The sequence below is a fragment of the Chenopodium album genome, chromosome 18 (assembly GCF_948465745.1).
Source record: "Chenopodium album chromosome 18, dcCheAlbu1.1, whole genome shotgun sequence".
Lineage (NCBI taxonomy): Eukaryota > Viridiplantae > Streptophyta > Magnoliopsida > Caryophyllales > Amaranthaceae > Chenopodium > Chenopodium album.
Window position 1 is genome coordinate 1918502 of NC_137851.1, and position 13519 is coordinate 1932020.

The 13519-nt window shown below is 33.5% G+C and overlaps 2 protein-coding genes across 2 annotated transcripts; one reads left to right on the forward strand and one right to left on the reverse strand.

Annotated features, from left to right (window-relative positions):
- Positions 1-700: 700 nt before the first annotated feature.
- Positions 701-1896, forward strand: LOC145592632 (abscisic acid receptor PYL4-like). Its single transcript, XM_081649137.1, has one exon. It carries the CDS (start codon positions 947-949, stop codon positions 1754-1756), a length of 810 nt encoding a protein of 269 aa, XP_081505263.1. The 5' UTR covers positions 701-946; the 3' UTR covers positions 1757-1896.
- An 8014-nt stretch (positions 1897-9910) lies between these two features.
- LOC145592633 (protein trichome birefringence-like 33) lies at positions 9911-12769 on the reverse strand. Its single transcript, XM_081649139.1, has 6 exons — positions 12567-12769; positions 11916-12159; positions 11206-11380; positions 10921-11120; positions 10681-10839; positions 9911-10403 (listed from the first exon to the last, which is right to left on the reverse strand). Exons 1-6 carry the CDS (start codon positions 12730-12732, stop codon positions 10061-10063), a joined length of 1287 nt encoding a protein of 428 aa, XP_081505265.1. The 5' UTR covers positions 12733-12769; the 3' UTR covers positions 9911-10060.
- Positions 12770-13519: the final 750 nt, after the last annotated feature.

Consider the following 13519-nt stretch of genomic DNA (forward strand, 5'->3'; position numbering starts at 1 on the left):
TGGTAATTTCAATTTCAAACGCAATGTTCATATTATTACGAAGTACTCCATATTATATTTTCTTTCAACATTAAAAAACATTCAGTCATAAATTACACTCATAATAATCTCTAAGAAAACAACATTTTTTTTCAAAATTTAAAACCACAAATTATAGCATAACTATTAATTTGGAATAGAACCAGTATTATAACAAGATGGATGTGATTGGTTAGTAGTCGCTCTCAAATCGGAACCCAAAAGAAAAACAATATTTTAGCCCGTCTAGTCCGAGGTTAGAGTAAGTAGGGTGGACCATTCCAAATTTCCAACACACAAAACAATTGCGTAATTCTTTTATAACCTCATCATCTTCACCTAAAATCATAAAAATGAACAAATAAGCCACAGTAACTTAGAATTTGTACGACGACATCTCATTGGTTCGTATCTCCGCAATTCCAGAGCCCCCATTTGTTTATTAACAATTGGACAAAATAAATTTGTTATTATTATAGTCTTAATTTAGGATAGTTGAATACTACCTCCGGTTTTTGTTAGTTGTAATTTTAGAATATTTTATATCTCTAAAATAATACTCTAAAGTTCTAACTAAAAAAAACGGATGTAATATATATAATCATTTTATTTATTTAATTTTGTTTAATACAAATAGCCAAGTTTTGAGTAGTTGGCTAGTACTAGTAAAAGAAAAGGGCAACTTCCTAAAAACTACGTCCAAAATATTTTTGTTGCAAGTTGTTCTTCCCACTTGCCTTGTCCGGCGTAATCCCCCCAGATAAGATCAACCTTTCCTTTCCTCAATTTTCTCTCTCTTTTAATCACATAATAAATCTACTCTCTTCTTCATTCTTAGTCTCTCTCCATCTAAAACTTGTTTTTATTTTCTCTTTCAAACAAATTTTTTTTTTTTTTTTGTTTTTGTTTTGGAGAGTAATAACTTATAATGCCTTCTACTACTCTCCAACTTCAAACTTATTCAACAACAACAGCAACAACAACAACGTTCATGGCTGATACCACAGATATTGTACCATTGGTACCGGTCACTACTATGGCAGCAGAGATGAAACCCTCGCTAGCTCATGAGCTAGCGAGGGAACTTTCACTCTGCTGCCCTTCTCCTGATGAGGAGATGGACACGGTGGCTAGGTACCACAACCACGAGGTTGGGCCTAACCAGTGTTGTTCCGTTGTGGTGCAGAGGATTACCGCCCCTATTGAGACCGTGTGGGGTTTGGTCCGCCGGTTCGACGAGCCACAGAAGTATAAGAATTTCTTGAGGAGTTGTCGTGTGATCGCTGGGGACGGGGGTGAGGTCGGGTGCTTAAGGGAGGTCCACGTGGTGTCAGGGTTGCCAGCTCAGTGCAGCACAGAGCGACTAGAGATCCTAGACGAGCAAAAGCACGCCATAGGGTTTCGGGTTGTGGGCGGTGAGCACCGCCTGCACAACTACCGATCCGTGACCACCCTGCACCCCTCGTCCTTCTCTACAGTTATTAGAGAGGACAATAATGCAGCAGCTGGTGGGACGACCACAGACTGTCCCACCAGCAGCTGCAAGGGGACAGTAGTGGTGGAATCGTATGTGGTAGACGTTCCCAGTGGTAATACAAAAGAAGAGACGTGTGTATTTGTTGATACAATTGTACGTTGCAACTTGCAATCTCTTGCCAAGATAGCTGAGAGAATGGCCAGATCATCATGTTCAACAACTACGACCCCATCTTCTTCATCATCATGTAAAGTTTCATGAAATCATTTTTATGTTTGTTGGAGATTTGAAACATTAAAATTTACTTTAATTTTGTTATTTTCTTTGTTAAAATTTGTTGATACACAAATTAATTAGGATTTTTCTTTCTTTCCCTTAATTATAGGGACAGAAAATGAAAATGTGCTTATAATTTAATTAACACCCCCCCCCCCCCCCCCTTTCCCCCCGTTAAGGAGGGCAGGTTGTTTGGTCGTACGATGAACATCTTGATCCCATGTTATTCGTTATTAATTACTTTTAACTGTTAATTTATGTTTACTTAGTTATTAGTTATTGGAAATGAAACAGAAGAGTACGTTATAGAACTTTGGGATTTCAGAATTAAAATAAACGGGTATATTCTTGATTATATTTGTTACCTCAGTTTATTTATTTATTTATTTATTTATTTTTATTTTTATTTTTATTTTTTTTTTTTGGTGGTGAGGAAACCTCAAATGTTTACATATGGGTTCATTAATTTTAATTAATCAAACTAAAGAGTAAAGACTATTTCAAACATCAACCTTTGAGGATTCAATGGATCTTAATTAATTAAGTTGATTATCCTAATATTATACGAAGTAGTATATAATTTTATATAGAGTTATAGGTAGTCAACTCTATACATAAGTATAATTTGGCTAGGCAGCCTGTGATACATGCATTAATATTATGTATTGTCAAAATAGTATTAAATTATTTACCCATTCAAATATGCAGGCTGATTAGTTTACAATTTGACCTCCATTAAAACCTTAATTTAGTTCATTATTGTTGATGACGTTTTCAAAATATACTTAACTAGGATGCCATGAATCATGGAAGTATAGCAACTAACATAACAACATGCATTGATCTTCTTGATTTGATTTTAATTTATTATCATATTCTAAGGCTTGAATCTCATGTACAAATTTGGGGTTTTTTAAAATCTAGATGCATTTACAAATTAGAGGATGAAATAAGTCTAATAACTAGTTAGGACTTGATCAAACTTGAAAGGATTGAACCATATATGATAACCGATGTATCATACCTCAAAGATACTAGAAAATTTTAAAATATTCTCTCACATTTTTATAAGTTACTCTATACTAATATTGTATCCTTTGTGAATTCCTAAAATAATGTATTCTATAACCAACTATTGATTTTTTTTTTTTTTTTTTTCAATTTTCACATATTACGAAATAACTAGGAAAAATGTGTAAGCAAGTCGTAGAATTAAATTCACCATCTTATATTATGTTACTTACATTATACAAGTTTTTGTTTTCTATACCTTTTATAGTTACTTACGCATTTTATTTTATTTTCAAATAGTGTTAAATTTTCAACTAAAAATTTCTTTTTTAAAAAAAAAATTAAAATTTCCAACTAGAAATGACAATATCATAACACTACTAGATTCAACAGTAGGCTTGGTAAGCCTACTAGGGTAACAGAGTTCAAATTTCGCGGCCTTCATTTTGTCGCTCGCACTTTACAAGCCGTTCAATTTTGACATACTTTTTTTTCCTTAAACATACTTTATATAATAGTAACTCGTAAATTAAGGTCTAACTCTAAATATTTTAACACCGAGTTTTCTACTCCGTATTATTTGTACAATGAGAAGAAGAATATTTCTTTAGGCATGCGGAAGTCGTGAGATCTTCAACAAGCTTTATTTAGTGCTCCTTTTTCTTTTGACAAATTAGTTATTACTCTTTTATAATGTACCAATCAATATCAAAAACGGTGTACATAATTTGCATGCCTCATGCTTGCATCATGTATCGATAAAAAAAATCTACTACAGATAATTCTCGAGTATATTAGAAGAATATTCATGTATATCTTCTGGACTTGTATTATATAAACTGAAGGTCGTGGGTTGAACATAACATACAAGAACTAGAATTTAAAGTTTTGATTGATTGGCGATCATGTGAATGATATTGACATAAACTTCAATTCCTATGGATTAGAAAGTTTCCTAATAATAATAGCTTAATCAACTATTATTTGAAGACTTGAAGAAAATAATAAAGGACCACACATTTTGGTTATAAAATGACCACATATATAGCTCAACAACCTTTGCCTAGAAATTCAATCGATCACTAGTTGTAAATTGTAATCAAGGAACGCATTTTTCTTCAAAAGATAAAATATAACTATACACTAAAAATCCTGTCAAAAAAACTACTCGTATATAAACACTAAAAAATATACGAGTATATCAGTTTTGACATATTTATGTCGTCTACCAATTTATATACGTCTAATATTAATGTAAATCTCTAAATTATTTAGTAACTTTCTTAAAATCACGTGTATTCTTTCAAAAAAAAAATAAAATAATCATATACTTGTGTATTTGCATTTTAAGTAGTACTAGTAGCTAGGTTTCTACACTAGTGCAAGAAGGAATCTAAAGCAGGCGTTAGCAAGTTGGAAATTTCAGTTTTCCAAAAACTCAAGTTGCTTTAATAAAGGAAAAGTTGAAGAAAATATAATCGATCGGTGCAACTTGCATTGCTAATCCTTTTCTCTTACTCTAAACATTTTTATAATTCAATTTGATGATTTATGAACTGCAACTTGATTTGCAAGTGGACGTTCAAATTGAAGCAAGATTATCAGAATGACATAAATGCCACGTACATTGTTGTTTTATTCATTCTATATTTATGTAACGTAAATAGTTGTATATACATGTATTTGATCGATCGATCTCATGTATTGAACAAGCTATAATTAATAATAATCCACTTATTATTATTATTATTATTATTATTATTATATCTCAAAAACAAAAGTCATACAACCTACAATAAATTAGTGGGAAGCCGAGATACAATCTGGGCCCCCACTCCTCTAGCTATAGCAAAACCTACCCTAGTGAAGATATGAGCTGCAGCACGAGCCCCAATGTCTTGCGTCGTCGAGAACCTCTGAATCCGCTTCAGTAACGCAACAGCCTCCTTCTCTAATTTCCCAAGCGAAGAAAAGGAGAAGGGTATGAAACCATATCCAATAGCCTGACATCGAGCTTCATACTTAACCCGCTTCCGATGAGCAGCATCAGCCACAACCCGCCCAGGAATAAAGTCAGATAGCCCTGACTGTGTCAAAGGAGAAGATCCTGTCAAATCAACACAGACATCGCGACCACGATCCCATGAATAAAGTAACACATCCGCAGGTCTGAGGGCCTCGTCGTTCCCTCCAGCCAACCCAATGTCAACCTCTTTTCTCGCTGAAATCCCAGAACGATAACAAACATCAACAAGGGTATCCCGAACAACATTATGCCGATGTTTAATACCCACAATACCAGCACAAGACACCGCGTGATCACCGAAAATATCTCCAGCAAAAACCCTCGAACAAGCAGAACACGACGTGGAGATAGAGAACAATGGAACACCCAACCGATAGGACAACACACATCGATAAGTCTTGGCGTTCATCGTCTGACCCAACCCCGAAATAGGAACCGCCCGAAGCCAAGCAGAGGTGTGATCACCCTGCTGAGATTTCCACAATGCTGATTGTCGAGGAGTTAAAGAATAAGCAGATTCTGCAGAAGCGGTAATCTTTGTGAAATACATATCTGCCAATTTCTTCATGAGTTTAGGGGCAGCGACCTCACTCGGATTACTCAAAATGTCAGACTCCACTGTTCCATTAAACAGACACAACGCATCCTCAAAGGCTCGTCCAAGACCAACAATGCCAGAATGCCGAAGAAGTTGTGTCTGCAACCCAGCAGACTGCAACCGAGAAGCAAGAAAAGCATAGTGACGAACATCACCTGCAGAATAAACACCAAGCCCTCCAAACGCAAATGGTAAGGTGGCAAGCCCTCGAATGTTATTATTATTATTATTATTATTATTATTATTATTATTATTATTTGTAGTATTATGATATGGATTATCAAAGAGTATTAGTTACTACATTGCTAAGTTAAATGAATATTTTCCCTCAAAAAAAAAAAAAAAAAAGTTTAATGAATATTTCGTAGTACTCCTTTGATATCTTTTTTAGCCCTCGAGATAAAATCGATTTTGTAGTCGTACGTTGTTTAATTTATATTTTGAGAGTGAAATTAAAATCTGGGGTTGAGTTTGGTATGTTAGGATTTTCAATTTAAATTTTCATTTATGCCTTCTTAATTTTCGCTCAATAAAAAATTCTTATAATTTTGTTTGTGCGACATATAAATTTTAGACTACATTTTTTCATTTATTTGTGTTTGCCATTATTTTTGCATTGTTTGTTTAAAAGTGTTTCAGTTAAAAGTTAGGAGAATATGAGAGATAAAATTAGGCAGACATTTAATTTATGGGTAATGCTATACATAGCCCTTAGGGCTATATATAAGCATTGAATTTACTCTTGAAAAATGTATAAAGTTGGGAATTCATGACAAAAACACGCGCAAATCGGTGTAATTAGTGTGTTTTTGTCATGATTTTATAAATTTAAACAAATTTCAAGAGTAAATTAAATGCTTATACTTATTATAGCTTTTTATTGTAATAGTCTAACCATAAATCATACTTGTATTATTCAATTCACTTGACACGCATATTGATAATACTCGATGCAAATTATATATACAAAGTGTGTATTAATGGTAACTTGATATTAAAACTAGATTTCAACAAAAATAAATAAAACAATAAGAAAAAAAGACACTCTCATCATTTAAAGCACAAATATGATACATTAGGACTAATTTAATTATGAATTTTACAATTATAAATATGATATAAATATTTCAAATATTATCATAAATTCATTTAATTTTCTTTTTGCTACTAATATGGAGTGGAATATATTGATTATATACACTAATAATTGCTGTAACCTTTTAATATATTATCACAAAAAAAAAAAAAAAAAAAATCCTTTTAATATAATTACCAACATGATAATATAGTAGTTGCAGTTTTATAACCTTGTTCATGCAACTATGCAAATAAACGTACCATATGAATAATAAGTCAGAGTAAAAACTTGATCATACTAACTTCTTTTATAATAAAAATATAGAGTACAAAGTACAATAATAATCATAAAGTAGAATATTGGCTATTTGGCCAATTGATGGATTATATGGATAAATAATTAGCAAAAGATGCCAAAAAATAATAATTAATTGCAATAAAATCTTTCTTACGGATAATTATCTGGTGGGGGGTATTTTAAGGCTGGAAAAGTAAGCATCCCACTTGTGAGACAAGGCAGACACACGTTTAAAATAATTGTGTTACAAATTAAAAGCTTATAGTAGTAGACTAGTAGTATATTTGTGAGGTCATATCATTGAAATTATATTTACAAGTATATTGGATTAGGACCTGTATTTGTATATGGTTGGTCAAACTTAAAGTGGTTAGATTGCAAAAAGAAGATGGATACTGTGGCCAGTAAATATGGATTTTATTAGTTTATAGTGAAGTGTCCATACGTTATTCCGTCCAAGTGTTAACTCCTTTTAGCACCAAGTGGATCTATTATTTTTGTACTTGTAAATATTTCTCCCGTTTCTATTATGATACGGGAGAACGTTAATACCTTTTATATACACCCAGTTTCACATAAAGGTAGATGCAATTAAACATATTTTTTTAAAAAATATTATTTGTACACTATATATCTGGGTGTATATTAATTTTTTAGAGAACACACAAGAATTTAGATAGTGAGAAAAATAAAGTTTGAAAAAATTGCAAAATTATGAATTTATCCATGTGATTGCAAGCATAAAGACAACATTAATTAACAAGTACTGTATTGTTTTTTTTAGGAAAAAGATATATGCATCCCTTAAGAAGCTAAAAATTGAAAGAATTGATAATAATTAAGCATTTATTACACCAATTTACTCGTAAATTGTTGATAAATTCCCAACTTAACTCTAAAAAAGTAAGTATATTAAATGTTTATATGCAGCCCTGTATATAACATTACCCTATTTTTTTATTTCAATTGGTATGTAATGATATTTGTAAAAGTTTAATTTAAAATAGCTAGCTAGGTTGCGTTGTTGGCCCATTAAGCCTTTAAGCACAATTTTCAGATTCAATGAATTTTGAGCTTTCTGCCCCCCCTTTTTTTTTTTTTTGGGAAACAAAGCTTTGTGCCCTGGTTTATTTATCAAAGTTTATCTTTTCATATCTATTACTCCGTATTATCGATCAAGAATTATTTTTCTATATCTAAAATGAATTACATGTTCAACTATTATTGTTAATTGAGTAAGTACTTGTCAACTTTTTTCCTAAGAAAAAATAAAATAAAAGTACTTGTCAACTTTTCAACAAATGTTTAAAGATATAATAAATGATAAAAGTATAAAAAGTAAGTAAAATGAATGAGACACTTTTGAAAGTTAGTGAAAATGTAAATGATCACAAATGACAAGAATTTAAAAATAAAATAGGAGTACAATTTTACTCCGTATAACAGTATAAGATTAAACACCATGTGAATAGCATGGCATTAACAAGTTAATGCGTGTCATTAGAAAAGTAAGTACATCATGCTACCCGAATCAATCCACATCTATGAAAGCTGTGCAAATGAATTGATTAATTAGGTGGTATCTTCAATTCTCTTATTCGCCTAGTGATATTTATAATTTGTATCAAATAGTTTTAATTTTGTTTACTACTCCATAATACATAAAGGTAAAAGGTTATATGTAAGTCCATCCCAATATTATAGCCCCATAATCCTTCTCCTCCCATGCTACTGATGAAATCGATCACATGTTAGCAGTGGTAGATGAAAGATCTTACTATTAATTCGAAAACAATACAACATGTGTGACGATGTGTCAATAGCTTATATTCAGAAATTGAGAAGGTATATATTAACATTTGATGTAGAACAGTGTCAAAATCAAGTCGTGAGATTTTGTGAATAATAGTGTCCATTCAGATGATCGGATCGGGTCTGATAAGGTTGGGTCGAGGTAGGTCAATTTTTAAAGTCGAATCATGTTAAATTATTATGTCCACACGAGTTCAAATATCAATCGAATGTTTTTCGGATTGGGTCGGATCAGATGTGATTTTAACATCTCCACATTATCAAATGTTTAATTAACCATGTTCAAACTTCAAGCCAATAAATAGAAGATGATTCGCAAATGCAAAATACCCGCCAACTTGATGTTACAGTTCAAATTCAATAATGCACATCTAAGCGATAAGTTATTGCTCATTCCAACTCCGATTTTGGCAATTTTACATCTCAATGATTTCTGCCTCTTTTTCGTTCATCGGTAAACCCTAAACCCTACTATTTGAATTTCAATTATGATTATTTGGGCATTAAAGTTTTGAATTTTATAATTGGGAATTTGTTTTCTACTCTAATGATTTATTGGTTACACTCAGAATCTGTTGAAATTGTTGGGTATTGCGATTGGTTGTTATTGCTTTGCTCTGATGCTAAACTTCTAAGTTTATTACTACTAATTATTATATGTGCAATTATAGAACAATGAGAGATTATGTTGGTTATGACTTAATTTGCAAATTTGGGAGGTGGGTTTATCAAATGTTATTGATTGGTCCTCATTCAAAGAGTGTTCTTTACGCCCCACTAGGCCACTATTCCTTACAAGGGAATGTTACATTGGATTCATGTAATTCATGGGGTAATAATAGCATATGATTCTTTAGGTGAACGTAATCGATGTTGTTATATTGATTTACCATGGGAGAAAAAGGCGGTATGATGATTTTTAATGGTGTTTGCAATTCATATGACTATATGAGGGTTGTTTGAGGTACTTTGAGGTGGAGGTACTCAATGCATATGAGAAGGGGAAGTAGGTTTGGGAGTTGCATGTTGCTCGGACTGTATGCTAAGTTGAATAATGAAAGTAATGTTGGACTGTATGCTAAGTTGAAGCCTGAACATTGAAGTGGAAAAATGCACCCGAAGAGGTAGCAAATTTCTTGAGTCACCAAACTTTATGAATACTGTTTAGGGTTGTTGCTGCTAATTGCCCCTCTTTGATTATAGAAGGACCATTCAGACTGATAAAAAGTACTAAATTTCATGTCTATTACTCCGTATTCCAATGTTTATGTAGTTCTTTACATCAAATGATTGTTTATATACAAAATAATTCCGTGTATTTCTTTCATAAGTATAGTCATAGTAATCTATACAAAAACTTCATTCTTATTACATCCTCTAGTATGTATGACTTTGGATTTCATCTAGGAACAACTCTTGGTCTAGTGCATTTACAAAATGTAAATAATAAATCTGTTTGCCTCTTGTTTAAGGGTAGAAAAGTTTTGCAAAGAGCAGTTCGTTCCAAGTATCTTGTAGGCCTGGCAAACACCAATGCACACAATCAGCATAGCTCTTGGGGTTTGCTAACTGCTCTGGGGTTGGGGGGCTCCACTGCTGCTTGTAAATCTGTGTATGCATATCCTTCCGATAACTTGAAAGCTGTGTAATGTTGAGAAATGATATGGGTACTCTAGTTCTGCTGAATTCTTCATCGATAATGTTCATTATGCTTTCATGGGAATTTAAAGCCCAGCTATACTCAGGATCCTTTATTGGAGTTGTTTCGTTGTAACAGTTGCCGTCTGGTTCACCTCCCCAGTTTATACTCCTGATATTAGAAATCTAACATTAATACCCCAATTCCTTACCAAAAAAAGTTTCATCTGTAGGTATTTTGAATACATTCTTCCTGCTAGACTTAGTTGGCTAGGGGGTAAGGTTCTTTATGGCCGGACCACCATAGACCCTATCATTGGTGGGATTCATGATGCTGTTCTTGGGTTGATTGTTGGACACACATTAGGCTCGAAATTGCTTGCAGTGGGTTCTAGTAAATGATTACACATGTTCAGGAGGGAAAATCCAAATAGGCCAAGCATACATACCTTGTGTGACTCGGAGACATGCCAGTGAAGAAAACTCTGGTCTTCTTTGGGTCCATTTTTCTCTCTGCCCATTCCAACATGCTCTGTATACCCACCCGGTAAGCATCCTCTGTTTTAAGAATTTCAAAGTCTTGCACCTCATCCGTGAAAGACCCTTTCCTGAAGAAATGAGCAGTTGATCAAAAAAATGATTAAGGTAGAGAAAATAAGTGCCCAGTGGCTAAGAGTTAAGGACAGTACAAGATCTTCAACTTGAGGCTGGTCATCCACCAGATGTATGTGCCGAATACCACTACATCTGCTCCTTCCCAGAAATTCCCGTGCTTATCCATAGACCCTCTGCGTACAATCCTCTCTGTTACGTTGTCATTACCAACACCATCTCCGTTTGACTCAAGCAGCAAGGGAGCCCAGTAGAACTCAATGGTTGCATTGTAGTCCTGAAGGAAAAGGCGTTGTGTAACTTTCAGAAGCTCAACGTGTTTTGACATGATATTATATTATGCAAATTATGTATTGTTGTACCTTTAATTTGAAGACTGATAATGAATCATAAGAGCTTTTCATGGATTTGCCATTTTCAGGTACCATGCCGTGAAGAAGGCAGACCATGGATATAAACTGACCCCGGCTTAAGGAATCGCCAACAAATAGCATTCTCTTTCCCCGGAGAGCCTCCAACATTAAGGTTGCATTAAATCTGCAAGCTTTCATTTAGTATGTGTAAATCAACACAAACTCGAAAACATAGCTTCAGTGTATGTACATTGATTTGACAACACCACTTCTCTGCTCTCTTAGGTGTGACAAGATTTTTATCTAGGTATGTTTTCAAAATATAGTTGAACTTACTAAAAGATTACAATTTGCATATGATTGATGTGAGACATATGTGTCATTAGAAGCACTGCACAAGTGCACAATTTAATTCCTCATGTGTAACATCACATACTTCATCTACATTCTGCATTTGAGTTTGTGTAAACATGCAAATTTATACTTTATATATTTCTCTTTGTTTCAACAAATTCTCTGTATCATGTGTGATGATAAGCATCGTATTGTATTTCATTACATTGGCTTCCTTTAAATCAAAGTATCATTTCATCAATAGAATGCTCCAGATATTTGACAATGTTCAGGACAAACAGAATCAACATTTTTGGCATTTTAAGGTGATAGAGATCTTACATCAGAACTATCATCTAGGGAGTCATTAGATAACATTTACTCACTTTGGTAAATTGCAGCCATGAGGTTGCCAGTGCCAGAACAGGTAGTCCTTGTCGGGGCGTCCATGTTCTTGGCATGTCAACTGTGGCAGAATGTAGGGGCACTCTGACTCCTCATACATAGACTGCTTCTCCTTGTTCCATACCCACCTCCCACTGAATATATCACAATCTTCTGGTGTCTTCCCTACTGCAAAAGGAAGGATTGTCTCTTTCCTTTTCTCGCTCTTTTTATGCTTCAACTCAACTACAATAACAAAACAAAATCTATCACAAGTGCAAAAACAGGAAGATAAAAAAAAAAGGTACATATCAGTGTGTGGATCTAATGTTGGCTAGGACCATCGTTATGATTTGATCATTTACTCTCTGTTTCTGAGAACAAAAAGGAGTGCTACAATCACCCCTCTTTGTGATGTCTGGTTTCACATTATGATTACCCTAGGTACTTTTAAAACGAATTAAAGTAGGAAACAAAGACCATAGTGACTAGCAGATCTTACGGAAAATCCCCATGGGAAGATAATGATTTCAAAATCATTTTAATATCTATACTGATGAAGAATAAAGACCGTGATATTATACATATAAAACATGACCAAAAACATTTAAAAGGACTATATTTTGTGATAAGAGGGACTACTTAGTACTAACCAATAGAGGGAGGGGGGTCATTGAGTGTCGGAAATTGCTGTTGATGATGAAAAGGCGTAAAGGCCCAAGGGAAATCATAGCTGTACAGTATGGCCACAAAGCTGATGAATGCAAGGAGGGTGAAGACCAATGGAGGTAGTCGGGTTTCTTTCACCGTCAAATACATCAGGAAAGAAGACTGGGAGAACTTTTCTCCCCTCTGGCTTTTCTAAATGTGGTCTTTTGGGTTTTGGAGGGAGAAAAACTAAAAGAGGGAAGTTGCATAGATATACAAGGTACGTAGTCCCCTTCTATTGATGGTTGATTGATTGCTTCAAAAAAATTGTTGTTTGACACATGTTTATCCTTTACTTATGGATGGCTATGACAGTTCTTTGCATGTCTGAGAAATTGTTATCTGTTTTTGTTTTCATATCCTGATTACATTTCTGTAAAATATGATACGAACTACATTTTCTTTTAAAACTGCAACGAGAATAATTTAATGAACTTTTTTTTTTTATTGAAAACAATGGTAACATATGACAACTAAAGCATCTTATTGGTAGATGACAATTAGAAATACTTCAGATCACAATCTTTAGAGAAATTAGCAAATTTTGTACTGCTTGTAGTTGATTGGTTTCAGCGTCATAAAATAATTTCCATGTTAGTTGATTAATGACTTAGTTTTAAGTTTTAACACAAAATGGACAGGTTACTAGCCAGTGTCTCTGATAAGTTGTTGACTCCTTACTTTATTAGTTGGATATGTGACTTTGTTAATAAGAATTGAGTAAAGTAATACCAAAGGTACCTGTATATTTCATGTGCTGATGTGCATTTTTCATCTGAAATGATGCAGGACATTCTAGGTGTCTGGTTATCAATTTTGTTGTTTGTATTAGTGTTATTAGAACAATAGAGCTTCCTTTGCATTTCTATGTAGCACCATGGCCAGATTGATCTTCATA

Coding starts and splice junctions, on each gene's coding strand:
- LOC145592632 (XM_081649137.1), top strand. CDS start 947: ATGCCTTCTACTACTCTCCAACTTCAAACTTATTCAACAACAACAGCA.
- LOC145592633 (XM_081649139.1), bottom strand. CDS start 12,732: ATGTATTTGACGGTGAAAGAAACCCGACTACCTCCATTGGTCTTCACC. Junction 11,381..11,915: donor CATGGCTGCAATTTACCAAA/GTGAGTAAATGT, acceptor GAAAGCTTGCAG/ATTTAATGCAACCTTAATGT. Junction 10,404..10,680: donor ATGTCTCCGAGTCACACAAG/GTATGTATGCTT, acceptor TTCTAATATCAG/GAGTATAAACTGGGGAGGTG.